This window comes from Neoarius graeffei, chromosome 2 (assembly GCF_027579695.1).
Source record: "Neoarius graeffei isolate fNeoGra1 chromosome 2, fNeoGra1.pri, whole genome shotgun sequence".
Taxonomy (NCBI): domain Eukaryota; kingdom Metazoa; phylum Chordata; class Actinopteri; order Siluriformes; family Ariidae; genus Neoarius; species Neoarius graeffei.
In genome coordinates, this window is record NC_083570.1 from 66,763,802 (window position 1) to 66,785,021 (window position 21,220).

Sequence of the window (21,220 nt, forward strand, 5' to 3'; positions counted from 1 at the left end):
GAACAAGGCCCACCTAGCATGTCGTGGATTCAGTCTCTTGGCTTGCTGGAGGTACTCCAGGTTCTTGTGGTCCGTCCAAACCAGGAATGGATGTTGTGCTTCCTCCAACCAGTGCCTCCACTCCTCAAGGGCCAGTTTGACTGCGAGCAGTTCCCGATCCCCCACATCATACCGGGACTCTGCAGGGCTCAGGCGGTGGGAGAAGTAAGCACAGGGGTGCAGCTTTCCCTCCGAACGTTGAGAGAGGACCGTGCCGACGCCACTGTCCGAGGCGTCCACCTCGACGACGAATGGTTGCGATGTGTCTGGGAGGACCAGGATGGGTGCCGTGCAGAAGCGGTGCTTGAGGTCCCTGAATGCCTTTTCCACCTGAGGAGACCAGACAAAAGATCCACCTGTCTTCTTGGTGAGGTCCGATATGGGCGCTGCTACAGAACTGAAGTTCCTGACAAACTTGCGGTAGAAGTTAGCAAACCCTAAGAACCGCTGAACTTCTTTAATGGACTTGGGAATGGGCCAGTCCCGGACGGCCAGGGTCTTGGCTGGATCCATCTGGAGTTGTCCCGTTCATACAGTGAAACCCAGGAAGGAGACCTCGGGGACATGAAACTCGCATTTCTGGGCTTTGGCAAACAGATTGTTCTGTAGCAGCCTCTTGAGAACCTGGCAGACATGGTGGCGGTGCTCCTGCACGGTCTTGGAAAATATTAGGATGTCGTCGAGGTAGACGAAAATGTACTGATTGATCATATCCCTCAAGATGTCGTGGATAAGGGCCTGAAACACTGCTGGCGCATTGGTGAGTCCGAAGGGCATAACTTGGTACTCGTAGTGCCCTGACGGGGCGTTAAAGGCAGTCTTCCACTCATCTTCCTGTCGGATACGGATGAGGTGGTATGCATTCCGTAAGTCCAACTTGGTGAAGACAGTGGCGCCTTGGAGCAGATCGAACGCTGTGGACATCAGTGGAAGGGGATAGTGGTTGCGCACAGTGATCTTGTTCAGGCCCCTCTAATCAATACACGGCCGGAGCCCCCCATCCTTCTTGCCGACAAAGAAGAAGCCGGCACCAGCGGGTGAGGTGGAGGGCCGAATGAACCCAGAGGCCAAGGCGTCCTTGATGTACTCCTCCATGGCCTTGCGTTCTGGCTGAGAGAGGGAAAACAGTCTGCCACAAGGAGGGGTAGCCCCAGGGAGCAAGTTGATGGCACAGTCGTAGGCACGGTGCGGAGGAAGAACGGCAGCCCTGTTCTTGCTAAAAACTTCTTTAAGATCCCAGTACTCTGTGGGAACTTGAGATAACTCGGTGAGATCAGGAGGCTCGGCAGGAGAGCTAGAGAGCAGACAAGAGGCATAGCACGCAGGACCCCATTCCACAACCTGGCTTGTTACCCAGTCTATACGAGGGTTGTGGCGGGTAAGCCAAGGAAGGCCTAGAATCACCGGGAACTCTGGTGAATGAATCAGGTGCAGGGATATTTCTTCTCGGTGACCTTGGGACTGGAGAAAGACTGGAGAAGTAACTTGGGTGACTCTTCCATCACCTAAAGCTTGGCCATCCAGGGCAGACACAGACAGTGGGACTTCAAGAGGAGCAGTAGGGACATTGATTCTTCGGGCGAAGTGGACATCCATAAAGTTTCCAGCCACCCCGGAGTCTAGCAAGGCCTGACAAGAGTGGACGGACTCACCCCAGGAGATGGAGACAGGGATGTAGACTCCTTGGCCGGGAAGTTCGGGAGAGAGGGTAGGCCCCGTCACAACCCTCCCTTGGCTGGCCAGGCTTGCCACAGTAGATGCAGCACTTGTCCCTCCTCCTGCACTCCCTTTCAGCTGTGGAGAGACGAGTACGGCCAACTTGCATGGGCTCTGGACAGTCACTGGAGGAGGTGGATGGACTCCAGGTTGAGGCAGTGAGGCAAGGGGAACTCAGGACTTGGTGGCGCGCTCTAATCCGGTTATCGAGACGAATGGCATGCGAGATCAGAGTTTCAAGGTCACTTGGGCATCCGATAGAGGCCAGGCCGTCTTTGATGGGGTCAGACAGACCATGGTGGAAGGCTGAAACCAGGGCAGTCTCATTCCATCCGCTGACTGCTGCGAGCGTCCGGAACGAGATGGCGTAGTCTGCAACGCTTCCTCCTTGCCGGATGGACGTGAGCTTTCTGGCTGCGTCTTTACTGATGTCCACCTGATTGAAGACACGAAGCATCTCCTCCGTAAACAGCTTGAAATCAGAGCACTCGGGTCCCCGTCTCTGCTAGATGGCCGTTGCCCAAGCTCGTGCCTTACCAGCTAACAAGGTTATCACAAAGGCAATCTTGCAGCGATCCGTAGTGTAGGTGGTAGGCTGGAGCTCAAAGGTGAGTTGGCACTGGGTAAGGAACTCCCGGCACTCACCGTGCTTGCCATCATACCTCTGTGGTGCAGGAAGGCTGGGTTCGCGAGGTGAAGGAGGCAGCGTGGCGGGAGGCACTGGAGCGGGAGCAGATGGTGGAGCAGGAGCCGGATCAGGAGATGCAGGCAGAGGAGTCAGCTGTGCCAGGGTTTTCCCAATTTGCTGAAGCAGTACCTCGTGGCGAGCAAGGGCCTCACGTTGGCTTGCAAGTGTTCGTCCACGAGTGTCCATGGTAGCTCCAAAGCGTGTTAAAGCAGCCATAATTCCCTGAAGGTTAGCCAGGTAGACCATTGAAGACACCTCTGCTGAGTCGGTCATGACGGAGTCTTTCTGTTAGGGTTTTGCTGGGGATCGAACCCGGGTCGCTGGTGTAGTGATCCAGCAAACCCCCACTAGGCCACCAGGGGAATGACTCAAGTGCAAAGGAGTGAGGCGAAAGTAGAGTAGAAAAAACAGTTTATTTACAATATTTACAATCCAAGGCAAAAACAAAAGTATAATCCAAATGCTCAGAAGATAACCGGGAAAAAACCAAAAGTTCAAAGTCGAAACAAAGAGCCAAAAACCAGAAAAGAAGAGGCAAAAAATTCAAACGCTCAGAAGATCCGAAAAATGGTAAACACAAAGTCCAAAAGAAAGCAAAGTACAAAAACCACAAAGACACAGGCGAGGAACACAGAACAGAGGTTACTGGAGCTAAACATAACAGCACAAAGACTCCGTGACTAGGGACCAAACTGAGGGGGTATAAATACACAAACTAAATAGGACACAGGTGACAATAATGAGGACTAGGCAGGGCACAAGGCACATGGAAAAACAAAGGCACATGGCTGTCAAAACAAAAACACAAAAAACAGAAACAGTGGCGGCCTCTAGAGGCCAAAACAAACATGACACGATAAGGAAATAACAGCGACCTCTAGAGGCCAAAACAGTCCCAGTCCTAACAGCCAGCACATACAAACCAAAAGATGCTGTTTTATCTGTTTGATACAAACACTGAAATCAAAATGTATATAAAAATTCAAATAAAAAGAAAGGAAAACAAAAGGAAACACAGGTAATACACTATAAAACTATGAACCTATCAAAAGATTATATTAAGGGTGTATAAGATGTCAAATGTCTTCAGAGAGGTTGAAGGCAGGGCTCTGTTCAGGCCACTCGAGTACTTGCACACCTTACCATACCATATCTTCATAAACCTTGCTTTGGGACTTTGTCATGCTGGAACAGGTTTGCGTGAGGCCTCTTAATTTTATCAAAAGGAAATTGCGATGCTACAGCATACAGTGACATGCTATAAAATCGTGTACTTCCACCAATTTGGGGAAGGCCTATATGAGTGTGATGATCAGGTGTCCTCAAAATTTGGCCATAGTGTATATACACATTTGCCTATATTCAACTTGAGCAGTGGGTTAAGTGTTGTAGGAATGGCAAATATTGTACATACCACACTGTTTTAAAGGTGTTGCACAGATGTGAAAGAGAGGGATTATCATTCTCTGTATACCTGTTCGGATGAAATGATTGTAATAAAACTTGGCATTAAGTTGTCATAAATGTAAGAGCTTCTCCATAGAATTTGTTTGTGCAATTACCGTTTAAGCTGTTCTCTTTATATTCACTGTCCAGACCGTTAGAACATCTGTCAAAATGAAAGTGTCAGTGGTAAATCCTTTATAATCTGAAAACTGAGAATAATCTGACAGCCGTAGTGACATGTATAGATGCTTTGTTCTTAGGATACCAAAGCTCATTTTATGCAGTGTTGAATAAAAATGCTGAATGTTTCAAAAATGAACACAGTAGTCATACATGGGTAATCACAAGTGCTTCCCTTAACTCTTTTTGTATTTCTTTAAAGCTTCCTGTAATATAAGGATTTTTCTTACCATTGTGATGTGAAGCGGTAGGCAGAGCTGTCGGCACTCAGACTGTGGCTATTCAGAACTTGAACCGCAATATGGATAACATCATGGAGAAGCTTTCGGCTTTGCAAAGGAAATGGATTGATTCGGAGACCAGAATGGACAGAATGGACAGACAGAGTGGTCATGTAAAAGAATGCGTCTACTCGCCCCAAGACCAAACAATCCCAATCTTATCTGCTTTCGGCTCCCTCAGACAGCACTGGCCTCGGCTAAGGCCGTTGCTGGGACAACATCTCCCCCTGAAGGTCACTGCTGTGAGATGCTCTCGTATTCCTCCCTCCACTTCCTGCGGTCACCGCTTTTACCCCCAGTGTGACAAGCGGGTGCGTGACCAGTGCCATCATGGCTGCAGGAGCGGACGGCTGCTTGCTTGTGCTGGGTTACCTCTACCTCCTCCCCCCACCCTTACCCCCACCCCTGATCGCCCCCCACCCCCTCTCCCCCTCAAGTACCGAGTTTTCATGTTGTAAAGTGTACTTGTGTTTTTTTTGTGCTTATGTGCTGAGGTGTTTTTTTTTTAATGTTCCCACACTGTACTCCTCACAGGAGCATAGTGTGGAGGTTGCTTTTTTTTCCTCCCCCTCCTCATGTTACTCTGTATTTTTTCTTTTCATCCCTGTCTTCCTGTCCTGTCTACTCCCCCCCTCTGTCAATTGTGTGTATGTGTGTATGTAAGGACAGGTTGATGGTTAATTTCGCTGGTACTGTACTTGTGACTAGTGATAATAAAGGATTCATTCATTCATTCATTCATTCATGTAGATTAACTGTACCATTATAATTGCAATTTTATACATTCTTTGTGGATTAAATGCAATATTGTTGAAATTTAAACAAATACTCTTCAGGTTAGCCATGTCTTATTTTTGCAAAGGGTTGGGTTGGTTTTTTTTTTTCAAATTTGATTTGGATAGATTTTAAAAGCAAAAATAAAAAGCTGAGCATCAGTCTGTATTGTTTTATGAAGTATATTAACCATCTGTGTGATCAGTGCCTGCTTAATTACATCACCACCACTAGACTAGAATTTATTATACAAATTTATGGACATATGGAACCTCATGCCGAGTATGAGTAATTAAAAACTCAAAAATTCTAAACTTGTGTAAATGAAGAAGAACTGACACTTTCCTCTAATATTATCTTAACATGTTTACTTTTGACTATTATGTGTAGATTAGAGGCCAATGAGCAAACTGGAGGATAATACAGGCATGAAATCTAGTCTCAGGATGTTTACCACTTTGTGATTTATGAACTGAGGAAACCAAATAGCTTAAAATCTTTCAGGCCTGTGTGCTAATTGAAACTGGGAACTGCAATTATACTGTCTTGTGTGTAACAGTTTTACCCTGCAGCAGATGTTTTAATGATAAAAGGGCAGTCTTGCATATGGTGTCGAGTTCAACTTAAACATGCTTCAGTTACAAACACATGAAATATAAATCGATTTACAGATGCCACAATGGAATATTCAAACTACTTACTATATTATAAAAATTATTGCATCACATTTATTTACTCAGAACTTTTCAGAAGTATTTCAAGATATAACAGATTGGGGTGCTTTGTGTCAATGATTTTGTATCTGCTGCATTAAAGTGCACCTTTATTTTGATGTATGTTCAATAATTTGCGCTCTCTTTGTCCAATGCAGATTCTACTGGGACCTGATAATGCTGCTTTTGATGGTGGGAAATCTGATCATCATTCCAGTGGGCATCACATTCTTCAAAGATGAACATACACCAGCCTGGATTGTTTTCAACGTGGTCTCTGATACCTTCTTTTTAGTGGATCTAGTCCTGAACTTCCGGACTGGCATTGTGAAGGAGGACAGCACAGCGATCATCCTGGATCCACAGCAGATAAAGGTGAGGTACCTGCGCAGCTGGTTTGCCGTAGACTTCCTCTCCTCCATCCCTGTGGATTATATCTTCCTTATCGTTGAGACACGGATTGACTCAGACTTCTACAAGACGGCCAGAGCTTTGAGGATCGTTCGCTTTACTAAGATTCTGAGTTTGCTCAGGTTACTGCGACTGTCCCGGCTCATCAGATACATTCATCAGTGGGAGGAGGTATGTCTGCACTACTGGCACACTAACTGTCTGAATACTGTGCTTTTGTGTTAAACCTTAGAACAAACTCAGATGAAAGCCAAAGGTCAAAGAAAGTAAGAAAACTCCTACTGAAATATCTATATAGAGTTCCTCTATATTAGAGGGGTTTGCCTCGTAGAAACTATTTAGAAAACTAAAACCCCTTAACTAGCCAAAGATACTTTCTGAAACCATTTCGTAATTTTTATTCTATACTTTGGAAGATTTTATACTCAGAAGGTTATATGCTCATATCTGCAGTGGCTGAGAGAGGCCACAACACTTCCCAATTATGACAAAACTTCCAAATTAAGACAACACTTGCAAATGAAGAAAACATATACATCAATTTGACAACGCGTAGTTGCATCATGAAACGTCTTGCAAATTGAGAAAACGATTGCAAACATAGAGAACACAAACAAATATATTCTACAGCACATGCAACAATTTGATTTGATTATGTGTCTACTGCAAATTCAGACAACACACGCAAAAACAGAAACATGCTGCAGATAGCCACAAGACAACATAAGTATTCACAACAGAAAGAGAGGTTTCCACTCGGAGGACCTACTGACAGACCCTTCGATGCTTCACAGTTGAACTTCACACTTAAACTTACTTAGCTATTGCTTAGTTAGTTAGTATCAGCAAGACAATAACTAACATTAACAATATCTCTATTCAATAACAAAAATATGAAAATGTAGCTCTTAAGAGTTAAATTGTCAATAAAATTAAGTTCAACTTACACAGCCCATGAAGCATTGAAGGGTCCATCAGTAAGTCCTCCGGGTGGAAACTTCTCCACCATACAGAACCCAATGTTGCCAACTTGCTAATGTTGCAAGTGCCATATGCCTAAATATAGTAGTTTATACTAACCCCATTTCCAGAAAAGTTGGGATATTTTCCAAAATTCAATAAAAACAAAAATCTGTGATTTGTTAATTCACATAAACCTTTATTTAACTGACAAAAATACAAAGAAAATATTTTCAAAAGGGTTTTTTTTGGTTTGGGTTTTTTTTTTATAAAATAAGACTTAAAAGTTTATAGGATATTCAAGTAACACCATTTTGGAAGATTCCACAATAAGCAGGTTAATTGGTAACAGGTCAGGATATCATGATTGGGTATAAAAGAAGCATTGTACCAAAGGCGCAGTCTCTGCAAGCTTCCAAATCTTACAAAGAACATTTCTCAATGCAAGATTGCAGAGAATTTAGGTCTTTCAAATGCCGCTTTTCCACTACAAACGCGGCTGAGTCGGGCTGAGCCGTGCCGTGCTGAGTAGGGCTGAGTCGAGCTGAGCGGGGCTATTGAAGTTGCATTTCGACTACAACCGCGCTGAACCGTGCTGGCTGGAAGTGGGTGGACACATTGGGTGGAGTTAGCGAAAGTGGGTGGACGTCACGTGATGTCGTTAAGCAGCGCAAACAGTGACATCAGTGAGCTTTTAAGCAGTAGTCTCACGACCCGGATAGTAAACAATAAACATGGAGGACATGGAGTCATTAGTGTTGCTGGTCTTGGTGCTGTGGCTTGTTGTCACCGACAACGCCAACAGATACTGGCAAGAGCGTATAGATGAGGCGAGGCGCATAAGGCTTCAGAAATTCTCGTAATTCGTAATTCTTCTTCTTCCGGGTTTATGGTGTTTACAGATCCCAGCGTGCTCGCGGGGCGTGTGTGGGCATGTGAGGACACTCCTCCTCACCAATCAGTGCACAGGGGAGTGTCTGCTCACGCCCCCAGCCTCACTCGGCTCGCTTTGGCTCGCTTCAGCCCCACTTCAAAACGGTGCGAGTTTTAGGGGCTAAGCAGGGCTGAAGCGAGCCGAGTCGTGCTGTTCTTTGGTAGTCGAAACGCGAGCCGTGTCGGGCTGAAGTGAGCTGAAGCGAGCTGAAGTGAGCTGAAAAAGGGTAGTGGAAAAGGGCCAAAACTCTATAGTACATAAATAAAGGTTCATGTGAATTAACAAATCACAATTTTTTGTTTTTATTGCATTTTGGAAAATATCCCAACTTTTCTGGAAACGGGGTTTGTAGTACCTGGTATGTTGTACAATGGCAGTACTCGGATATTAGCTATCTTCCATGCTAGGATACCAAAATTTAAAAACAGCTGTCTATGTTAAATTATGTAATGAATAATTGCTACTACTATCTGTAGCTGGGGGCCTAAGGAGCCAAATTATCTGTGTTCCCTGAGTAGGAGGGATAGCATACTAGCCAATTATGGGTGTCTGTCAGCTCATGTATGTGGAACAGGGTAGATAGCACTGACATCTGTGTGTTTTATATGGTACATATGCAGCAGTTCAAAAAGATGTGGTTGGCTGGCTTCATGTGTTAGCCTTGGTTGATAGCTGATTTATGATAGTGGAGAGCTGACTGTTACCAAACTGGGGGGGAAAGCAGCTAATTCAGGTAAAGAAGGATTTAAGATACAGGATAATGCATTAACTGCATTATTTTTGTTTTAATTGCAGAGGTCACTCAATCCTGTCAGCCCATTAGTTCATAAACTAAATAAAATCTATGTAAAATGGACTGAGTGTAGTGCATCACTGTCTTTGTGGATTTCACCAAACAGCATGCACTGTATATACCAAATATTTTTCTTTATATCACATATCTCTTACAGACAATTAACAATAGCAGCAAAAATAAATACAGCATTATGTCACATGCCACATCCATGGCATTTCACTAACTGAAACCAGCTTAGCAGCAATGTGGCCCATAACTGAACTTGGATTAAGCCTTAAATGGGACCTGTACAGCATGCTGCTGTCAGAATCACAATATCTGTCCCATTCTTCCGGTTCCCCAGATTTTCCACATGACCTATGACCTGGCTAGTGCTATGGTGCGTATAGTGAACTTGATTGGTATGATGCTGTTGCTGTGCCACTGGGATGGCTGTCTGCAGTTTCTTGTGCCCATGCTCCAGGACTTTCCTGCCGACTGCTGGGTCTCCAAAAACAAAATGGTGGTAAGCAGAAACCAACAAATAATTTATCATCCACTGTATTGAACTTCTATTTTCTATGTGTTGCAACCATTTAGACTTTATATATCAAACCATATTCTTAGTTTCATATTCATTTCATATAGTGTTGATAATGAGATAATAGTTCAAATCATCAAATATGCATGACAGCTGTAGATGACAGAAAGAAATAGTTGTTAGGCAGGGTTAACTTTTCTTATTATTAAACATCTGACAGCCATATTAGGTGACTAAGCCCTTAAAATTATTACATAATTGTCTAATCACAATTATTTGAGCTAACCAGGGTTATTTGAGGTCATTGTGTAATTTAGCAATTACGCTCATTCATGTTTATCCTCAATTAGTTAACTGATATAAACAAATCAATGTGCCATCATATTTTATTCCATCCATCCATGATCTATACTGCTTATCCATCAGGGTTGCAGGGGAAGCTAGAGCCAGTCCCAGCTGACTTTAGGCAAGAGGCAGGGTATACCTTGGGCAGGTCACCAGTCTATCGCGGAGCAACCTGAGATACAACATAGAGATGAACAATCATTCACACTTATGGGCAATTTAGAGTAGTCAGTTGACCTAGCCACATGTATTTAGACTGTGGGAGGAAACCAGAGCACCTGGAGGAAGGTCCACTTGTTCACAAAGAAAGCATGCAAACTCCACACAGAAAGGCTCCAGTCAGCCATGAGGTTCGAGTCCAGAACCTTCACCCCATATTTTAATCATTGTTCTTTAATTTATGAACCATTTGTCACCATGTTTTTTTGTTGTTGTTTGTTTTATAATCACACAGTACATTATAACATAATATGCATAATATACATAATAACAGTACATAATTTTTGTATATTGTGCAATAATATATTGTTTATTGCTCTGTAAACTATTTGTAGTTCAGTAATATTTTTTACAGGTTAAAAGGCACAAGGTATATTTGTTAATTAAAGGCTGATTAAATTATAGTATTATATTACTTAAAGTATTATAAAAGTAGCACAATAATAGGACAAAAAGACAATTCAGTTGCTGATTGCAAATATTTTTCTGACAGTTATCAACCAAAATATGATACATGTGAAGTAGTCTACATTTGGTAGATAATTTCAAAATAAACATTTTAAAGGTAATTAATAAAGGATAAATACACTTCCAAAATTGAATCACACATGGAATTTCATAGATTCTCGTAGGTGGTTACACTTTTTAGCTTTCTGATTGTTCCTTTAAGCAAATATTACCCTGTCTCATTCCTCAACTGTCTGATCCACTTTAGGCACCTGTGAGGAATCCCAAGGCTATCATTAAAAACATGAAATGTTACTATTTTTGCATCCTTTCTCCTGTTTGATTATGAAATGAATCTCTTTTTTAATCTCTCTCTTTGACTCTCTTTATATTCATGATGGTTCATTTCCGTACACATCTGCTCATACCTCTTTCCTTTGACTCTCTCTTTCTTTACTGTATTCCTATTTCTCCTTTTCCAGTGTTTGTTCTTGTGGCTAGTCTTACATGCAAAATGATGTACATGCATATTTTAATCTTTGTGTCTTTTCTCATTTGTGTGTTTTTCTCTCTCCCGCCTCCTCGTATCTCTTTCTCTCTCTCTCTCTCTGTCTTTCTCTTACTGTCTCTTCTCCTCCCTCCACCCCCTCTTTCCCTGCAGAATGATACTTGGGGTCAGCAGTACTCCTACGCTCTGTTTAAGGCGATGAGCCACATGCTCTGTATTGGGTATGGCATGTACCCACCCGTGGGCATGACAGACGTGTGGCTGACCATCCTCAGCATGATTGTGGGTGCCACCTGCTATGCCATGTTTGTAGGTCATGCCACTGCCCTTATTCAATCACTAGACTCATCTCGAAGGCAATACCAGGAGAAGGTTAGTGTGAGGTGAATGGACAATACGGCTGGATTTCTCTGATTAAATTAAATAATGGGGGTAAAAATACAAGCAACATTAATCTCATATTTAATAGTTGGCATAAAAGACATAGTTGTGTAGTTACCCACATGTTAGACATACTACATGTAGCTGGTAAATTAATAAAAAGATGTTCATGTTATTGTATTTGTTTTATCATTGCACTTCCTGTCCTCAGTGGTGTTCAATACACACTATTTTGTCTTCTACGCAAAGTACCTTTTGAGTGTTAATTGACCTGTTGCCATTTTTAATAAGATAGAGATATAAGAGCTTTGACCTCTGCTGTGTCAAAAGACTTATCAATTCTGCCCATGCACCCCCCACCCCACCCCCCGCAGTTGCTATGGCAACATGCCTTATTGACACAGGATAGTTTTATTGATGGAGCGACAGCTTCCTTGTGCATATACCAGATAACCCATTGCTGTCCCATAAAACAGGGTATGAGAAGGAACACAGCATATTACTGTGTGTCCTGAGGATTGTTTAATTTCACATCATGCAGAAGGCAAAGAAATATCTTGTATAGTGATTGTACTCAGTGGGCTTTGATCCTGGTTTACAAATGCATAATTTATTCTTTACAGAACTGAAAGCTTGAGAAAATGTGAACAAGAGATGCAGGAATTAAAGAAGGTTCAATGACTTCCTAGTGTTTAGCAAATGTAAATGTTTATTTCATTATTTACTTTATCTAGGCTTTTCATCCTTTGATTAGATAGGTTTCTTTGATGGCATTGTTATTAGCAGCAACCTGCTGACAACAGCATTACCCCAGTCCTGAAAAGGACAAATTCCAATGACACTTGGGTTTTTTTTTTCTTTTTTTTCTTTTCCCTGATGCTGTGAGTCATACTTAGCCTACTTTATCCTGACAGTTTTGTATGTGGCTTTACTACCCCCTCTGGTCTCAAGAGTCCAGCTCAACAGCACTGTCTGACATTATTTCCTGTTGTCTCAAGTTGTCCCTGCTGGCTTTGTCTTGTGTCCTTGAATACAATAATATTCATATTGGAATATCAGCAGCAGTATACAGAGGGAGGCAGCAAGGCTGCATACAGCACTGTTGAAAGCAGACACAGCTGACATGGCAGCATGGAGCATTACCATGAAGTGATGGGCAGAGTAGAACCACTGCAGTCAGGGAGGCGTTCATGAGAAGAGAGGGAGATAACAATTGTTGGGGGTGGAGGCACCTTGTCCAGAAAGCTTATGAAACAGAATGAGGGGGTAGGAAAGAAAAAAGCAAAATGTATTTGTCTGTGGAGGGAGCCTGTAGGCAAGAAAGTAATAAAATGGCTAGGCGAGAAGGGCAAAATGAGGAGGAAGATGATCTGCAGAGGAAGGTAGGAATACTTAAAGCCTGAAAACAATCTTCTTGATCAAAGAATAAAATAGATAGTAGAAAAAACAAACTCTTTCAATCCTATAGGTCCTTTTTAGAAGTTAAACAAGCAGGCAGAGAGACGCAGAGAAGTGAAAGATGGTTGTTGCACTATGGTAAAACCATATATACATCTAGATTGCCTCCTACCCTTTCAGAACCTGTTGCATTTTTTTAAGTGTTAGTCAGTCATTATGTCATACAGTTCCCAATCAGCGTAGCATTTTTAACCTTTTTTAGATTATCAGTCTGCTGGTAGCGTTACCCACTGTGCCACAGCGCCTTCATTTTAAGATTTTGTTTTAACAATTCAAATGCTGTTTTATTGACTTTAGCTTTTTTTTTTTTTGGCCTACAATCCCTGCAGTATAAGCAAGTGGAGCAGTACATGTCCTTCCACAAGCTTCCTGCTGACATGCGCCAAAGGATCCATGACTACTATGAACACCGTTATCAGGGCAAGATGTTTGATGAAGAGAGCATTCTTGGAGAGCTGAATGAGCCACTCCGAGAGGTTAGCCTTGAATCCACTCACCTTTCTCAATATGTGTTTCATGTAGGAAAAATATTGACAAACTGTATGACTAACTGTAACCACAATGACAATGAATAATATACTTAAAATACATTTCTTAACACTTTTCCTTTCCCTTTCTTTTCTCTTTGCACATGAAGGAGATCATCAGTTTCAACTGTAGAAAGCTGGTGGCCACCATGCCCTTGTTTGCTAATGCGGATCCCAACTTTGTAACCTCCATGCTTACCAAGTTACGCTTTGAAGTCTTCCAGCCTGGTGACTACATCATTCGAGAAGGCACCATAGGAAAGAAAATGTATTTTATCCAACATGGGGTGCTAACAGTTCTGACGAAGGGCAGTAAAGAAACAAAGATTTCAGATGGGTCTTACTTTGGAGGTAAGCAGACATTCATGTTATTGCTAGTCAACAGGTCATAGGTTGCTTAAAGATCATAGGCAACGGTTTGCAATGTATGCACATTTGAAACTTTATATGTTAAAAAACCCTCTGTAATTTTCTTCTGGTCCCAAGAAGTATTGTTAATAAGTAATAATTAAAATAAGTTAGCGCGGATCGTGGCGAATTTCTGTTCGGCGATTTTCGTGACCACTCGGCGCTTGATGTCATTCAAGACAAACAAACCGTTTGAGTTGAGTCCACTTCCGTTTACTTGCATTGCCATTCGGCTTGAGTGCAGACGTGCGTTCGGGAATTTCCAAAGAAAAACCATGCCTTATTGTTGTGCAGTGAACTGTAACAATGGGACCGGTTCAGGAAGAAGTTTTTACCTTTTACCAAGAGAGGTGGAGAGAGTGGATTGGCTTTTTCCTGGAAGAGAAGCGGCGGAGCGAGTGGGTTGGCTTTTTCCAAAAGAGGAGAAGAGGCGGAGCGAGTGGATTGGCTTTTTCCGAAAGAGGAGAAGAGGCGGAGAGAGTAGATTGTGCGGGTGAAACAAAATCAAGCAGTCAAAGAAGAAACGGACTAGCAGCACTCAAGCAAAAAGGAGAAGATTGGAGGTAAACATTTTTACTTTTGCTTGCAATTGACAAGTCAAGAATCCTGAGGGATCCTGTACAATCATTGTGGAAATGAGACAAAGGGATATTTCATCGCTCAGAGTAAGCTATAAATAGTACAATGCCGTGGATGGCAGGCTAATGTGGCCTACCGGCGCACTGTCAAGTAATCGTTACCTATATCCACTAGGGAGGGCGGTTTAATTATTCTTCAAAAGGGCTCTTATTTAGTATTACGATGAAAGTAGGAATTTATCATAACTACCAGGATAAATCATTTGGGCGCAAGTCTTGTTGAGGTCCGGGGTCACCGTGATCAGAGTCGGCCGAGTCGCTGTCCGATTCCGAGGCCGCACGGTCAAACCAGTTTGAGCCACATTCACCGATTGTTTCGCAACGGCCATAGGTTTATACATATATGGTTTCACCTCTCGATATTCAATTTGGAGACTTACTGCTTCAAAATCGCCATCGCTTTCAGACATTTTACACAGCCTCTCACAACCAAAGTCCATACACGTGTGCTTGGTTCGCAGGTAAACACAGAACTGCTCACGGTCTGTTTGGCTTGAATGACATCACGACGACGGTCCCCTGGCGGTGAAAGTGCGCATAAGTGAGATGTAAACAAACCTTCGGAAATTTGGCAAAACAGTATATTTTAACCGTTTTATTAAATTTTGGGGTGCAAATTAGACACCAGAAAGATTGATTTCGCTTTTTGGGTCGTTCTTCTAGACAATAAAATTGATATTCTATGTTTCACCTCCGACCATTGCCTATGACCTTTAAATGGTGGAGAGAGAGGGAAAAAACTGCAGAGAAAGATATCATGTTAACAAAATTAAGTGAGAAACTATGCAGTTGAGTTAGACAAAAGCCGTATTACACATTACAAATGAAAACCAATGTAATATTAAATATGCATTTTTAATAAATACAGATCATAGCAATATTTGCAAGGGGAAGAGAAAATGTAATGTAGTGTTCACTACTATTCAAAGATTTGGAATCACCTGTTGTATGGTATTTGACACTTATTTTATATAGTACGGGGCATTTTTGCAGGGCTGAAATATTTTAAATTATTAAAATTGTTTTTCTTGTTTAGAGGTGTCAGAGCAGGAGTTTTTCGGTTATGTCTTGTCCACATCCTTTACATCAAGTACTTGCCTTTAAGCCTGAGAAATTGGAGGACAGAAAATGCTGGCAGGGGGAAAATTAGCCAAAAGAAAATGAAGCAAATCACAGTTTTTGTTTTTACATATAATACAATTTACCATGAAAATTTAGAAACATTAAAAAATATATGTAGTACTTACAGTACCAGTCAAAACTTTGGACACACCAACTCCTTCATAGGTTTTTCTGTATTTTGACAATTTTTTACATTGTAGAACACCACTGAAGACTATGAAATAACATGTGGAACATATATGGAATTATGTGGTAAATTAAAAAAAAAGTGTTTTTAGATAGATAGATAGATAGATAGATAGATAGATAGATAGAGAGAGAGAGAGAGAGAGAGAGAGAGAGAGACATGCACGCACACACATTTTAGTTTCTTCAAATTAGCCATCGTTTACCTTGATGATGCTTTGCACACTATTAGCATTATCTTAGCCAGCTTCATGAGGTAATCACCTGGAATACTTTTCAATTAACAAATGTGCCTTGTCAAAAGTAAATTAGTGCAATTTCTTTCCTTCTTGATGCATTTGAGATCAAACAGTAAATAGTAAATTATAAAAATACAGTAAATAGCCCTATTCCACAACTGTAGTAATCCATGTTATGTCAAGAACCGCTCAATTAAGTAAAGAGAAATGACAGTCCATCATCACTTTAACACATGTGTCCATGTATCTTTTAATTAATAAAAATAAAGAAAAGCATTGAAATAGAAGGTGTGTCCAAACTTTTGATTGGTCCTATGTACTAATAGGTCCATAAATCAGAAGAGGTTATTTGTAAATTACATTGCAAATATATCAATAGTGATAGCCAAGAATGGCCCTAGATGTCATAATCATATTTATTTACCATCTCTGCCAGTCTGTCATAATTCAACCATCAGGAATCCACTCAAATTCACTTGGCTGCCAGCCTATACAACAGCACAAGATACTTCAGGAGTATACAGCAGAAAATAATGGAAGCTGGCCAAATAAGCCATATTTACACACTCACAGATACTGTTTCTAGGGGTGAAAAATCTTCATATAATTCATAAACCTTTTTTTGCAATTGCCATTTTTCTAAATTACCTTCAAATTGCATTTCACAGTTTTTCATTATGTCTGGAAACTTAACATAGACTTAGCTTGTTGCCAGACTGGATATTGTGCAATAAAAATTAACTTTTGCTCAAGGTCAGAATATCCTATAATTGAGACACACCTCGTACCTGTCTGAGCAGTGCTTAAAGTGACTTAAATTTTCTGGATACTGAATACTGTTATCCGAATTTCATATTCCTATGAAACTCCTAACTCAGCTCTAACCATAAATCCATATACAATATAATTTAGATAAATTAATATAAACCAGAGACCAAAGGGTATTCATTTTTAGATAATTTGTTCAGTATTTCAGTTATATAATTGAATTTTTGAATTCAATTTTTAAACTATATAATTACTAAAATATATCATTAAAATTAATAATTACACTAATGTTATAAACTATGAAATTATGTATCGTATAATCAGTACTTTTTTTGCCCAATTTAGCCAATTCTTAGAGTTCCAGTTTTACACAGTGAGTCCGTCTGGGTGAACATATATACTGTAGGTTTATTCTGGACACACCAAACCATTCACCACATCATATCACAGAAAGCAATGACTGCTCTCTTCTGTGTACATAAGATAATAGACACCCACGAATGGGCTTTCCATCAAGTGCATGGTCATTGATGCTGTTTTGTTTGCTGTGGTATTGTCAGGATATGGACTCTTACACAGTTGTGCCTCTTAGTACTTCGTACTCAGTTACTTGAGAATTGATGACAGCTTTCTGAATATTCATTTTAAGATAAGATAAGATAAGATAAGATAAGATAAGATAAGATAAGATAAGATATACTTTAATGATCCTTTGCAGGAAATTAGATTGTTATAGCAGCAAAGACACAAACACTTTAAAATCACTACCAAAATCCTATATATTTTTTCTTACATATTATTTGAAAACTATGTTTATGCCACAAAATACATTCTTTAATGTTAATTGTACACATTTGAGAAGTAGCGTGTGATATACCACACTACACTATGCTACTGTTATATACCATACTACACTTCATGATACTACTGTTATATACCACACTATACTACACAACACAATACTACTGCAATATACCACACTATACTACACTACACCACACACTACTACTGATGTACTGATGTGGTCAGTGGTTTGGTGTGTCCAGGAGAAACCTACATATGTCCACCAAGATGGACTCATTGTATAAACCTGGAAGGCTAAGGATTGGGCAAAACAAAGTACTAATTATACTGCACATAATTTCATAGTTTATATCATTAGTGTAATTATTAATTGTTAATGATATATTTTAATAATGATAGAGTTTAATAATTGAATTGAATAATTCAATTAAATACCGGTAACTGAAATACAGAACAAAATATCTAAAAATATAAATTTTGGTCTCTGGTTTATATTCATTTATATAAATTATATTGTATCTGGTTTTACGTTATAGCTTACAAGTGCATCTCAAACAATTAGAATATTGTGGAAAAAGTTAAATATTTTCCATCAGTTATATAAGAAAGTGAAAATTTAATATAGTCTAGACTCATTACACGTAAAATTAAATGTTTCAAGCATTTTTATATTTTAATTTTTATAATTATGGCTTACAGCACAAAAAAATCTCAAAATATAAGAATATTTAATTTACAGTTTCAGTAAAACAGTATAAATACCATGCATCTCTTGGTCTAGTTCAATACACGCAACCACAATCATGGGGAAGACTGCTGACTTGGCAGTTGTCCAGAAGATGATCATCTACACCATCTACAAGGAGGGTAAGCCACAGAAGGTCATTGCTGAAAAGGCTGGCTGGAAAAGGTGCACAAGCAACAGGGATGACCGCAGCCTTGAGAGGATTGTCAAGAAAAGTCGATTCAAGAACTTGGGAGAGCTTCACAAGGAGTGGACTGAGGCTGGTGTCAGTGTATCAAGAGCCACCACACATAGACGTATTCAGGAAAGGGGCTACAACTGTCTCATTCCAAATATCAAGACACTCCTGAACCAGAGACAATGTCAGAAGCATCTTACCTGGGCTAAGGAGAGAAATAACTGGACTGTTGCTCAGTGGTCCAAAGTCCTCTTTTCACATGAAAGTTAATTTTGCATTTAATTTGGAAATCAAGGTCCTAGAGTCTGGAGGAAGTGTGGAGAGGCACAGAATCCAAGGTGTTTGAAGTCCAGTGTGAAGTTTCTGCAGTCTGTGAGGATTTGGGGTGCCATGTCATCTGCTGGTGTTGGTCCACTGTATTTTATCAAGTCCAATGTCAACATAACCATCTACCAGGAGATTTTAGAGCACTTCATGCTTCCATCTGCTGACAAGCTTTATGGAGATGCTGATTTCCTTTTCCAGCAAGACACAGCACCTGCCCACAGTGCCAAAACTATGACCAAATGGTTTGCTGACCATGAAATTACTGTGTTTGATTGGCCAGTCAACTCACCTGACCTGAACCCCTAGAGAATCTGTGGGGTATTGTCAAGAGGAAGATGAGACACACCTGACCCAAAAATACAGATGAGCTAAAGGCCACTATCAAAGCAACCTGGGCTTCAATAACACCTCAGCAGTGCCACAGGCTGATCGCCTCCATGCCACGCTGCATTGATGCAGTAATTTGTGGTTAAAGAGCCCCAACCAAGTACTGGTTATATAAATAAACATACTTTTCAGAAGTTGGACATTTCTGTATTGTAAATCCTTTTCTGATTGAGCTTAGAAAATATTCTAATAATTTGAGATAATACTGGATTTCTGATTTTCATGAGCTATAAGCCATGATCATCAAAATTAAAACAAAAAGGCTTGAAATATTTCACTTTATGTGTGATGCATATAGAATATATGAAATTTTACCTTTTTTAATTAAATTATGTCAAAAAATGAACTCTTTCATGATAATTGTTTGAGATGTGCTAGTGTAGTGCTAGAATGTCTGTTTGAAGTGTGGTAGAAGGATGATCTTACACTAGCATTGCTATTATGGGCAACATAACCATGACAACAAGCATGCAGAGTTAGTAAATACCAACATAATCCAAGTGAACAAATAAACCGGGCTTCATTAGGGGCACAAATAACTGCCTCATAAGGCCATTACCAGTAGTGGTTTAAGGGAGTTTTAAAGCTATGCCTTTTATATATGCCCTCCAAAAGTATTGAAAGAAGAAGGCCAATTCTTTTGTTTTTTCTATTCATTGAAACCATTTGGGTTTGAGATCAAAGGATGAATCTGAATTTCAACTTTTATTTCCTGATATTTTTATCTATATGTGTTAAACAACTCCTTTTTTGAATGATCAAACATATTGGAAAATGTAACTGAAGGGTATTTCCTGTTGCCCAGGTGTACCCTGTTAGATTAATTGTTTAAACAATTCGTAGCTCTGAATGTCTGCTTTTGGTTTGAGCCCTGGGTTTCACTTGTGAAAACTGCATTTGTTGTTAAAAACATGAACATAACACAATATTAAGACCAGAGAGCTGTCTATGAAAGAAAAGCAAGCCATTTTGAAGCTGAGAAAAGAGAAAGCATCAATCAAAGGCATTGCACAAGCACTGGGTATCGCCAATATAACAATTTGGAATGTCCTGGAAAAAAGAAACAGGACAGGGCTGAGGGTATCACAGTCCACCTTTTGAAGAAGACTTCAAGAACAAATATAGAGGCCATACCACAAGATGTAAACCACAGTAAGAATCAGAAAGCTAGTCTGGAATTCACAAAGAAATCCAGAGATGAGCCACAAAGTTCTGGATCAAGATTAACTTCTACCAAAGTGATGGAAAGGCCAAAGCTCATTGGAGCTCATCAGAGCTCATTGGTCAAGCATGGTGGAGATCACATCATGACTTGGGCTTGCATGGCTGCTTCAGGAACAGGCTCATTAATTTTTATTGATGATGTCATTCATGATGGTAGCAGAATGAATTCAGAAGCCAATTTACAGAGAAATGCATCCAATCTGATTGGCAGCAGCTTCATCATGCAGCAAGACAATGATCCAAAACACCCTGCCAGAGTGAAAGATTTTAGAAGCACAAAGTCACTCACCAGACCTTAACCCAGTTAAGCTTGCATTTCATCTCCTGAAGAGTAGATTAAAGGGAGAACCCCCCCCCCCCCCCCCCCCCCAACCAAACAACAACTGAAAGAAGCTGTCTTTCAGGTCTGGAAAAGTATCATAAAAGAAGAAATCAACAGTTTGGTGAAGTCAGTGGGTTGCCAGTTTGATGTAGTTATTACAAACAAAGGATAGGCATTAGGCAACCAAATAGATGTAATTTATTTTCATTAACTTTAAGACTATCTGTTCCTATATTTTTGCTCACCTAAACATTGTGTGATCTGTCACCAAAGGTGCTATGTTCTCAGTTGTTTAACACAGCTATATGTAGATGTCAGGAAATGAAAGCTAAAATTCTGATCTATCATCTCATGTTAATATTTTGATCCCAAACTCAAATATCTTTAGTGTATGGCAAAAACAAACGAATTGGCCTTGCTGTTTCAATACTTTTGGAGGAGACTGTAGCTATTTCAACCAGTAGCAGTTTGATGATGGATGATGGATGAAGATCTATTTACTGCAAAGCTGTGCTCTGTACACCATAGT

The 21,220-nt window shown here is 40.5% G+C and overlaps 1 protein-coding gene across 1 annotated transcript in view; it reads left to right on the forward strand.

The window, feature by feature from the left end:
- Window positions 1–21,220, forward strand: part of hcn4l (hyperpolarization activated cyclic nucleotide-gated potassium channel 4l) — a 57,294-nt gene that overhangs the window by 31,658 nt on the left and 4,416 nt on the right. Inside the window, exons 2-6 of the mRNA XM_060909080.1 lie at window positions 5,996–6,419; window positions 9,282–9,443; window positions 11,131–11,349; window positions 13,146–13,292; window positions 13,454–13,694. Coding sequence (XP_060765063.1) covers window positions 5,996–6,419; window positions 9,282–9,443; window positions 11,131–11,349; window positions 13,146–13,292; window positions 13,454–13,694 — 1,193 coding nt within the window. The remainder of the gene's footprint in view (window positions 1–5,995; window positions 6,420–9,281; window positions 9,444–11,130; window positions 11,350–13,145; window positions 13,293–13,453; window positions 13,695–21,220) is intronic.